Source organism: Danio rerio, chromosome 18, assembly GCF_049306965.1.
Source record: "Danio rerio strain Tuebingen ecotype United States chromosome 18, GRCz12tu, whole genome shotgun sequence".
NCBI lineage: Eukaryota > Metazoa > Chordata > Actinopteri > Cypriniformes > Danionidae > Danio > Danio rerio.
This window is the reverse complement of record NC_133193.1, coordinates 6,809,674-6,821,927: the sequence shown is the minus strand read 5'-3', so window position 1 is coordinate 6,821,927 and position 12,254 is coordinate 6,809,674. Positions and strand designations below refer to the sequence as shown.

The 12,254-nt window shown below is 33.5% G+C and overlaps 1 protein-coding gene across 16 annotated transcripts in view; it reads left to right on the top strand.

Annotated features, from left to right (window-relative positions):
• The window catches only part of golim4a (golgi integral membrane protein 4a), a 152,617-nt gene that overhangs the window by 102,926 nt on the left and 37,437 nt on the right, over positions 1-12,254 (top strand). For 3 of the 16 annotated variants that reach the window (XM_073928681.1, XM_073928676.1, XM_073928675.1), the window contains exon 1: positions 3,368-3,899. The exons of 12 other annotated variants lie outside the window; for them this stretch is intronic. In XM_073928681.1, coding sequence (XP_073784782.1) covers positions 3,614-3,899 — 286 coding nt within the window. In that variant the 5' untranslated portion in view covers positions 3,368-3,613. 16 annotated transcript variants of the gene reach the window in all.

Sequence of the window (12,254 nt, the reverse complement as noted above, 5' to 3'; positions counted from 1 at the left end):
GAGGAGCAGCGGCTCTACTCCGAGCCCCTCCCGGGTGACAGAGCGCAACACCCTATCTATAAGGGTGCGCCCTGCCTGCCACCCTGCAAAGGAAAGTCATTTAGGCCACTTGTATTCAAGATCTTGTCTTTTTGGTCATGACCCAAAGGTTATGATCATAGGTGAGAGTAGGAACCTAGATTGACCGGTAAATCAAGAGCTTTGCCTTTCGGCTCAGCTCCTTCTTTACCACAATGGAACGGTACATCGACCTCATTACTGCTGCCGCTGCACTAATCTGTCTGTCAATCGATCATCGGGCACAGAAACTAGCTCTTGATGAGATTTCATTCATATTTAAAATGAAAAAGTCATTCAGATCTTTTTTTTTTTTGTCTCAAAACAACAAATATTGAAAGTTTTGTTTATAAACACTGTGTATGTTTTTGCGTAAAAAAATAAGGCAAATATTTGCATCTGTCTTTTGAGTATTTGAAAAAAATTATTTTATTTTGGTCTGTCCTATTAGAGTTTGCATGTTCTCAACTTGCACTTTCAAGTAACATCAACTCAATTTTAACTTGTAGTTTTAGGTTTGTCAAATCTGTTTTTTTAAGTAAAATGTACTTATTTATTTGAATAATCTCCACAGTATTTTAAGTTCAGTGAACTTTGTGCTTTAAGTAATGCTAATACAATTCTTTTATTTTGCTACACTCTAAAAAATTTTGAGTTATTTATTTAACCCAATGGTTGAGTTAAAATATTTGGTGCTTTGTTGGATTATTTTAACCTTTATTGGGATATTTATTTATAACTCAACCAGTTGAGTTACATTTTTGGTGCTTTGTTGGGTAATTTTTAAACAATATTGGATTATTTATTTAATAACTCAACCAGTTGGGTTAAAAATGTGAATTTCAACAGTCAACTGATTTAACTGACACAGAACAGCTGTATTAATATGCGTGCCTAATGTTGTTTTTGTATTGTAAAGTTTAATTAAGCTTAAACACAATAATATTGTTATTTTTTAATCAAATTACCTCTCCAAGTCGTTTTTTTATATCTGTTTGACCAGCACTCTTAATTATTGATAAACACTCTTCATAGCCGATCTATATTAAACAGATAAAAACCTTAAGTATCTTAATAAACTTAAAATGTCATGGAAATAAAGCATTTTCAATATTTAAAAAAAAAACTGCATGTTATTTATTTACTCAGCCATAATATAAAATGAATAGTAGTACTAGTAAGAGTAGCAATAGTAATACCAGAGTGGAATAAAAAACATTTAATCAAAATAACCCAATGCATTGGGTTAAATGACATAACCCATTGCCTTGGGTTAAAATAACCCATAGTTAGGAAGGTGCTATAATAACCTATAGTTGGGTTATATGTTGGGGTATTTTTAACCCAACTATTTTAATGGAGTACCTATATTAGGTTTGTTAAATCTTTAGAAACCACACATTTAAAATTTTGTACAAACAAAAATCTTTTTTTTCCCCTACAAGTATCAAACAATAAATACAAAAACACCCAAATGCATTTATTCAATTAAAAAACTATTTTTTTTACATTATTAGAGAATTAATTTAACAGTACATCTCTTACTGTGATTTATTAGTTAAATTTATTTATTGTTATTTATTTATTAGATTTATTAGTATTTTACACTATGGGAACATCATTTCAACTTTAATTTAGTATTTAGTATACATATTCATTATATTATTGGGCAGTGCCGTGGCGCAGAGGGTATAGCGCTGTCATCTCACAGCAGAAGAAGGTCGCTGGTTTGAGCCTCGGCTGGCTCAGTTGGCATTTCTCGCTGGAGTTTGCATGTTCTCTCCGTGTTCATGTGGGTTTCCAACGGGTGCTCCGGTTTTCCCCACAAGTCCAAAGACATGAGCTATAGGTGAATTGGGTAGGCTAAATTGACCGTATTTTGTGTGAATGAGGTGTTTCCCAGTGATGGATTGAAGCTGGAAGGGCATCTGCTGTGTAAAACATATGCTGGATATAGTTGGTGGTTCATTCCGCTGTGGCGTCCACTGTTTAATAAAGGGACTAAGCCAGAAAAAAAAATGAATAATATTACTCTAGAAAAGGCTACAACTTTAACCTTTTTAACACAAGTTATAAATGACATTTTATAAAATAAGACAAGAATTAACCTCATTATCAAACATATATTAAATAAACCCTGAAAACTGGAACTTTACAGAAATTGTGAACATTTTGTTTTAGAATTCATTAATGAATAAAAAGTTTAAAGAATGAAACGGAAACATTTTGCAATATTTTTTATTTACTGTAACTGTTATCTAATTAAGGGCAGCGTGGGGGCGCAGTGGGTAGCAATGTCATCTCACAGCAAGAAGGTTGCTGGTTCGAGCCTCGGCTGGGTTGGTTTGCGTTTCTGTGTGGAGTTTGCATGTTCTCTCCATGTTCATGTGAGTTTCCACAGGGTACTCCGATTTCCCCCACAGTCCAAAGACATGCGGTACAGGTGAATTGGTTAAACTAAAATTATCTTTATAGTGTATGTGTGTGAATGGGAGTCTATGGGTGTTTCCCAGTGATGGGTTGCTGCTGGAAAGGCATCTGCTGCATAAAACATATGCTGGATAAGTTGTCGGTTCGTTCTGCTGTAGCGACCCCTGATAAATAAATGGACTAAGCCAAAAAGAAAATGAATGAATGAAATAATTATCTAATCAATTCAATGTTCTTGCTTAATAAAACACCATTAATTTGTCATTAATATGTGTACGGGTGTACTTAATGCAATATATTTAATTTAATTAGCAAATTATCTATACTCTATAATCTATGCAAATATATACTCTATAATCTAAGCAAAGCAGGCAAAAACTGGCTAGAAAACATGGAAATTGGCAATGTTGGCAGCTATTTCCATATGTTTTATAGTCAGTTTTTGCACGATTTTTTTTTTTAACTATGGATTTTGCAACCTAAAAAAATATATTGCGTTGTGTACACAACTGTTCAAAAGTTTATTAAATGCATAAATAAGGTTTTATTAAGCAGGAAAATAGTTATAGTAAACAAAAAACATGACTAAAGATGTATATATTATAAAACAATATTATAGAATATAAATTTTGCAACCTAAACTTATATTGCTTTAAGTACACTACCGTTCAAAAGTTTTAAAATAAATCATTAGGGTTGTATTAAGCAAGAACACATTCAATTTGTTAGATAAATAGATGAAGTAAACAAAACAATTACAAAAGATTTCCATCTCAGACACACGGCCCTCCCATCAGAACCAACATCTTTTGACTGACATGACCTTTGACCAATCACAGCAATGGAATGTTGCCGAGGGGCGGGATTTCCTTCTGTTTCAGGCAGCGCTGGATGATCTTCTGCAGCGCTAGGTGACACGTAATGAAAGGTGCGATCAGGCCTCTCTAAAACTAAGGTAATTAGTTAAAAAAGACTGCTTTTCATTATGTAGACAACTTCAGAGAGCGCTGACTAAACACGAGAACCGAATTCAGCCGGATACGTTACTTTTCTAACTACTGAGCGTCTTTGGAAAACTTGAGGGAACGTTCGTTTACTTAGCTGCTGTCTGGGAATATAATGTTTCATGAGGAATTTCGGAGGGGAAAGCGTTGTTTCTTTGCTGAAGAGTGAAGATAAATTCATTCCCGGGAAAGTTTGTGTGGAGAGCAGGAGACCAGGGATCATGGGCAACGGCGCGTGCTCCAGGAAGCAGAAGAAGATTTTCCAGTCTCTTTTTCTGGTCACGGTGGTTTTTGGCATGATCTATGGAGGGATGATGTCTTATGAGATGCACAAACAGCTGAAGAGGACAGAAGAGCTGGCCGTCAAATATCAGCAGCACCAGGAGTCACTTTCGGCTCAGCTTCAAGGTACGGTAAAAACACACTTCGTCGTGATGACGTCACATTGTAAAAAAACTGCCTTGCTTTCTTACCTCGGTGTTGCCTTCTTGATGTTTTTCCCATTTATTATGATGCTCACGGATGTATTTTGTGCTTGAACGTATATTCATGTTTATTGTAATGCTCAAATACTTATAAAAAATTCGATCACACTTTACAATAAGGTTGTATTATTTGTTAATGTATTTACTAACATGAACTAAGTGTAAACATTTACATTTAGCAGACATTTAGCCAAAGCGACTTACAAATGAGGTCAAGAAAGCAATTTACACAACTATAAGAGCAACAATGAATAAGTGCTGCAGGCAAGTTTCGGGTATGTAAAGTGTAAGACGCAAAACATTAGTAATTATTATTATTATTGTTTTTTTTTTGTAGTACAGTTAGTGGTAGAACCAGAGAGGGAATTGCAGATTAGGAAGGGAAGTGGAGACTAAATAGTTGAGTTTTTAGTAATTTCTTGAAGACAGAGACTGACTGCTGTTTTGATGCAGTTCGGAAGTTCATTCCACCAACTGGGCAGATTGAATGAGAGAGTTCGAGAAAGTGATTTCTTCCCTCTTTGGGATGGAGCCACGAGGCGACGTTCATTCACAGAACGCAAGTTTCTGGAGGGCACATAAATATGCAGAAGTGAGAGCAGATAAGAAGGAGGAACGCCAGAAATTGCTTTGTAAGCAAACATCAGAGCTTTGAATTTGATGCAAGCAGCAACCGGCAGCCAGTGCAAACGGATGAGCAGCGGAGTGACGTGCTCTTTTAGGTTCATTAAAGACCACTCGTGCTGCTGCGTTCTGGAGCAGCTGAAGAGGTTTGATAGAGTTAGCTGGAAGCCCCGCTAGTAGAGAGTTGCAATAGTCCAGTCTGGAGAGAACAAGAGCTTGTACAAGGAGTTGAGCTGCATGTTCAGATAGGAAGGGTCGGATCTTTCTGATGGTATAGAGTTCAAATCTGCAAGATCGAGCAGTTCTAGAAATGTGGTCAGAGAAGTTTAGTTGGTCATCAATCGTTACTCCAAGGCTTTTCACCGTTTTGGATGCAGTAATGGTTGCCCCATCCATCTGGATTGAAAAGTTATGATGTAGAGTCGAGTTGGCAGAAATTTCAAGCATTTCCGTTTCGTGAGGTTAAGCTGAAGATGATGATCTCTCATCCAGTGTGAAATGTCTGACAGGCAGGCTGAGATGCGAGCTGGAAACAATACATGTACAGCATTTATTAATCATAGTTCAACATTTACTAATGCATTATTAACATTTATGGTTGTTAACTTTAATGCATCGTGAGAAAACTTTAACTAACAACTGTATTTTTATTAACTAATGTTTACTAACATGAACAAATACTGTAATCAATGTACTCTTTATTGTTTGTTCGTGTTAAATGCATTAATATATTGAGGTAAAGTTGGTTTTATATTGACATATTCGTACATTCACCTTAACAATATAATGTCAGAAAATTATTCTTTGCAGTTTCTAAATGGTCAAATCATATCAGCTGCCACTGACTATTAGAGTACAACACTGTTCAGTCAATTAAATAGTGCTAAATGTTTTTTTGAAGTCGTATTTACATGTGATCTCAGACCGAATATTCAAAGTCATTAACTAATACAACCTTATTGTAAAGTGTTACCTTGTTACCAAAAAGTCTTTCTGAATATTATTGTGTAGACATAGCCTTAGTTTAAATAGAAGCATAACATATTACACATTTCTGTGGCATGAATGGAGATAAAACTTGTTTCCTAAAAGGCAATTCTTGTGTAAATAAACACAAACATTTTCTTCGTTTAAAAGTTCATATCCCAATATGGTAGTTTGAAGTCTTTATGTTAAATGGTTTAATCCTGAATGTAAAACAAAATGGTTATGTGCTACTCTTTTGTGTAGTTTTAAAATACTTTAAATTCTTCCTGAATATTATTATTATTATTATTATTATATAAACCCTCAGTATTGTCTCCATTTCTTAAAGTAATTGTATCAGTCTCAAATGTTCTTTTTTAGGATTTCTTTTGTTTTTTATATTGGTTAAAAGAAAATGTGTCTGATTACAAATATCTACTTAATTACTTATAAGAGAAGTTTCATTAAATCTGTCGTACATATTCAGTCAATACTTTGTTTTCAAAAAAGATATTGAAACAAACTGCTTCTATTGAAAACAACACCCAGAGTCTCTAGCCTGTTTATTTTGGCTATGGAATTATTCTAATTTTCTCTGGAAAGTCTTTTCCCTTTTTGTCATCGAGCACTTTGAATAAAGACGTTTCCGTACTTTGGAAAAGTTATTATTATTATTTTTTTTTTGTAAATTGCAAAACAGAGCCTTTACATAGAATAAAAACATATGTTTCTTTAAATTTTTATTCATTAACAAAGTTTTAAACTTGAATTTACATAAAAACAAAAAAATATATATATTTTGCTTATTGAATGCAACATTACTTTGAGATTTCTTTTTCTTCATTGTATTATTTTTTATTTTATATATATATATATATATATATATATATATATATATATTATAGATTTATAGATATATTATAGATATATTAAAGTTTATAGATGTGTTATGTATATTATTATAGATTTATAAATATATTATAGATAAATTAAAGTTTTATAGATACGTTATGTACATTATTAAAGATTTATAGATATATTATATATATATATTATAGATATATTAAAGTTTATATATATGTTATGTGTATTATTATAGATGTATAGATATGTAATTTAAACACATATATGTAATGTATGTCTTTTTTATATAAAAAAAACTCTCTATTGATCTCTAGAAGTATTGTATTGATCCCTAGAATTATTGCTCACAATATTCAACCACATGACCACCTGTTGCGGCCTGTTGCAAAGCCCCTTGTTTAGTGGCAAAATAAGAATGTAGCTCATGGTGTCTTATTTTAATTGGTGTCAAGACTCAGTCTCTGAGTCTTTCAGAGTTTAGTTCCGCTTCACGTCACATACCTGCAGTTTTCATATAAGCCTGAAGGACTGGAATAGCTGGATCAGGTACTTTGGATTCTGCATTGCCATATTTCCAGCAATTGAGTTGAGTTGAGTTGAGTGAAAAGTTTTGTATATAGGCATCAATGTTGTCAAAATGATCACTTTTTACACAGATTTGCCAAAAAGTGATTTTATGCATGCCAGGCTAGTTGTTGGCAATGTCAATTTGTATATTAGCACCATCTGTCTGAGCACATTGTAACAGAAAAAAATATTTCATTTTTTTAACAGAAAGAGTAGTGTAGTGTTTTGATGACACAGGAGTTGCAACTCTGGCAGCTGAGGAGGCCGTTCGTTCGTTCATTCGTTCGTTAGTTCGTTAAATAGTTTGTTCATTCATTCATTTTCTTTCTTTCTTTCTTTCTTTCTTTCTTTCTTTCTTTCTTTCTTTCCTCGTCTTTTCTTTCTTTCTTTCTTTCTTTCTTTCTTTCTTTCTTTCTTTCTTCAAGCTAAAAATATAAACAAAGTAGACTATGACTAAATATAAATAAAGGCAGTATGTTACAACCAACTACCCCCCCCCCCCCCCAATAAAAAAATAATAATGCATTATTTATATAATGTTTCAGTGAAATATATCACAGCTTTAAAATGCTCCAGTGTCCCTGTATCTGTGTCAGGGTTCATACGGTTATGGAAAACTACGAAAAGTCATGGAATTTTGACATGCCATTTTTCTAGGCCTGGAACAGTTTTGGAAAAACAAAAAAAAAACACAAAGTTTTGAAAAAGTTATGGAAATTAGTTTAACAAATATCTGTCTACTTGAATTAGGGCTGCGCGATCTGACATTACAGTATTTTGTATTTCTGTATATTGCGATGTGAGTACAATTTCACCAGATGATTTAACAGGTTTATTTTGATTGATTGGGGGATTTTGTAGAGAAGTGAATCTCGAATAATGTATAACAAATAGATTACAAGCAGAGATGAAATAAAATATAGCAAAGACAAAAGTAATTTATAGATTTCAGGTATTCAGATAGAGATCGAATAATCATCACTGCACAGACTTCATTGTATATTATTGAATCTTTATTAAAGTTACAAACAATTTCTTGTGGCCGGATGTTTTAGACTCTGAAATGTTTTAGACTTTGAAATGTTCACACAGTTACAGGCCTTAAAGAAACAGTTCACTCAAAGATTAAAATGTACTCACTATTTACTCACTCACACAATAAACTATAATCCCAACATTGTATATCCTGGGATGTGACTATTGAGGATGCACACATTGCGATTTCGATGCTGAAACGTTATATTGTGCAGCCCTAACTTGAGTATAGGTTAGTTGTCTTTACTTCTTTTCTGTTCTTGGCCAAAAACATGCTCAACTCAATTTTAAAGAGATATAAAAACAAATTTAAACTTAATTGATTGTTGCGTGTTCTATGATATGCTGTAATAAATTTGAACGTCGTTGTTTTTCTTATTATTTACCACTTATATGTAGACATCACATGAAACATTACGTCATGAAATGGTACTTGAAATTTCTGAAAAAGTCTTGGAAAAGTCATGGATTTTAGTAGTAAAAATGTGCATGAACCCTGCTGTTTACACAGAACTAATTACTTAATGGGTAATCACAGTATTTTCTGTTCAGCATGTGAACACAATGACAAATCAGCGCCGTTTAAGAATGAGCTCAACACCGCTCGGATGTTAGCTGGAAATTTCAGTATCGATTTGTACTGGATTCCAATATCGTAACAATACTGGTATGGGTGTCTGTCAATACTGGGTTGTGGCTATAAGGCCATCCGTTGCGTAAAACATATGCTGTAATAGTTGGTGGTGGCAACCTCTGAAACAACCTTTCACACAGTGAGGTGTATTTGAAAGTGATCTAGACAGAAATATCTGACTGTTACTGTACCTTGAGTTGAAGTATTGAGGAGTGATTGATTGTTTCTGTGTGCAGCTTCTGTAGCAAATCCCTGCAGCCACTCATTTTTTTTTTTTTTTACTCAGAACATTTTATTAGCTTGTTTTATTCTGTGCTTAAAATCATATTTTTGCATGCTCTTGTCCCACAGAGAGGGGCTTCGCTGTCCCAGCTCAATATGCTTTCTGTAGAGAGGCTAAAGAAATGAATTTAGAGTAAATACACAAAGCAGTCCTGTGTTAAACTGTTGCCAATGACAGACAGCTCTGGATTAAACTAGAGTGTGTCACATTTCAAGCCTTTGTCTGAGTTCTTTTCTAATGTTTGGATATTCTGTGGGGTTATGTGTGCATGTTCTTGAGCAAACAGATTTGTGTTTAATCAAGTGACGCATAAATTTACTGAATACACACATCTGCTGTACATTTCAGTACATCAGATTGTTTGAGTTTCCTTTGAGTTTTCAGGTTTATTATGTGTTCGCTTAAAAAGGCTCAAATGCAGCAATTTTTCTTCTTCTTTTAATACAATGAATGGATGATTCTCAGTGCATGTTAGTTGATGTTGTGCTCTTGCAATTAAATAATGACGACAAATTAGCCTGTATTAAAATCTGACTTTAAATGATTGGTGTTCAACAAGCTTTTTTGTTTTATCTTTTTAAGTTTATTTAATTTTTAAATATATTTTTATATTTGTAAAAAAAAAAAAAACTATTATTTATATATTTTATAATTTTTAAAAAATATTTTTATAAACATTCATTTGTTTTCCTGATGTGAAGGATCAGTGTTTTTAAATCTTATTTTCTCTTATTATATATTAATGTATTAGCCATTTATAATAAATAGTTTTATATTTATATTGCTTAGATAATTCTATTTTTGGTAACACTATAATAATATTTACTGTACACACTATGAATCATCTATTAGGGTGACACAGTGTGTAGCACGTTCGCTTCACAGCAGGAAGGTTGCTGGTTTGAGCCTCAGCAGGGTCAGTTTGCATTTCTGTGTTTGCATGTTCTTCCCGTGTTTGCGTGGGTTTCCTCCTGGTGCTCTGGTTTCCCCCACATGCGGTACAGGTGAATTGGGTATGCTAAAATTGACCGAAGTGAATGAGTGAGTGTGTATGGATGCTTCCCAGTGATGGGTTGGAACTGGATGGGCATTCGCTGCGTAAAACATTTGCAGTTGGTGATTCATTCCGCTGTGGCGACCCCAGATTAATAAACTGACTTAGCCAAAGAGAAAATTAATGAATCATCTTTCAAGCAGCAAATAGTGAAATCATTTTCTGTTAAGCATTGACTCTACATTATTAGATGTTAGTATGCAGTGTGCGCTCTATTCTTGACTAGTAAGCACCTACAGTTGATTTCTTTTTTTTTTTTATATCTTCCTGATAGCACAGACAGCTGTCATCTCTTACCTTATGCTGTGCGCTTCAGGGCCATTCTCCTCTGTTTTTGAGGTGATGTGCATAAGTAATCCTTTTTTATATATGATGTGGTCCAAACACAGTGAATTATGTTTGATCAAACAAAAGAATAGTGAAATATGTAAACAAGGATCGGTCTCTGTGGCTTGTACAGCCCCTCTCATCAGTTGGAATACAATACATTTTGCATAGATTATGGTAGAGACATTTTTCTTTTGTCCTATGATTACAGACATGTGCAGGAACCACCAAAATTAATTACAGCACGCTAGACCACACACAACCTAAAAGGTACACTTTTAAGTTCTGTAGTTTATAAAAACAAAATACAAAAAGCGCCTCTTTTTATGTGTTTATTATAACACAGACAACATATACACATATTTTAAACACTTTCAATAGTGTTTTATGAAAATTCAAAGGGTTTTCTTTAACATGATACCACATTTTTGCATTTACACCTCTGCACGAGGATTTGGGAAGCTTTTAAATGTGGGTAGGCAAAATCCAGGCGGAAATCCCAAAATAACAGCAGAGTTTAACTGGTTAATATTCTATAATTATTACATTTTGGAATTATTGCACACAAATATCAATGTCATCACAGCATTAGTTAGTTGTTTTTGGTTTTTGTTAGTCCAAATTGATGTTGTTTTAAAATACAATAAATCCCTTAAAATACAATTTGCAGCGGTGCTCATTCATTTTTAATGGGTGCTCCTAAATTTTTTCTGGTTCTCCTAAAGATTTGTAGTTGGGAGCACCGGTGTTACCAAGTAAAAAAGTTAATTTCAAGCCCTGCATAATGTATACATAAATTAAAATTCTTTGTTGTTGTTGTTATTATTATTAATTATTATTATGACAGTCATTTATAATTAATAGTTTTATATTTGTATTATTTATATAATTACATAATTATGTACAAAATTATATAATTATACCATTTGGCATATAAATATCCTAGCATAACTAAATATCCATATAACTTAGTATATATAGATTTCTTCATCCAACTAGTTCTAATAAATAAGTGTGATTTTTTTTTATTTTTTTTTTTTTTTTTATTTATTTATTTATTTTTAATTAGTTTTTTTAATGACACACAAACTTCACAGCCTCCTTCATCTGTAATACATTTTTGTCATGTTTATGTAATGATGATTGTAATGAGAGGATACAGAATGAGACTTCAGGATCAGCGCCCCCCGACCTCTTACATCTCTCTAGTAGTACAATTAGAGGAAAAACCAACATGCTGGATGAAGACAAATATAAGAAGGAACAGATCTGTCAGGCTTCGTTTCCTGTGGCATTTCAGTATTTGGAGGAGGGCCGCTGTTACACTCATTCACAGCTCCAGTTACGTGTAAAAAGTCAGTGCACACTGAGAGCAGACAGGTCAACCTTTCACTCTGATGCCATTAGAGAGAAATGAAAAGAGCCGGATGTAGTACTCAATGGGTCAATGGATCAAACACTGGGAAAGTCTTCAAAAACAGCTCTGTTTACTTTACTTTGTGACTGGTGCCGCAAAGAGCTTCTGGCTATATGGAGATCTGTTGTTTTTTATGTATTGGTTAATATAGTTTTGATTATGGCTGCACAATATATCGTTTCAGCATCGATATCGCTGTGTGTTTCCACAATAGTCACATATCAGGATCCACAATGTTGGGTTGGGATTATAGTTGATCAAAAATTGAGAATACATGAGATTTGTGCAGTCATTGCAAAGTATAACCATAACAAAGTGAAATTTTATTATTTGCATGTGTTTTAAAGGCATTTCAAGCGAGTGTAAAAGCATTCGGCACAAGTAACGTACAACATTTGTAACTTAATGCAATGAAGACTACGTTACAAACCCCTGATGTTAGTCTAGGGGATGGTGGGGTTTAACATTTATGTAATTAAAATATATTCAAACAAACAGTGAATAAGT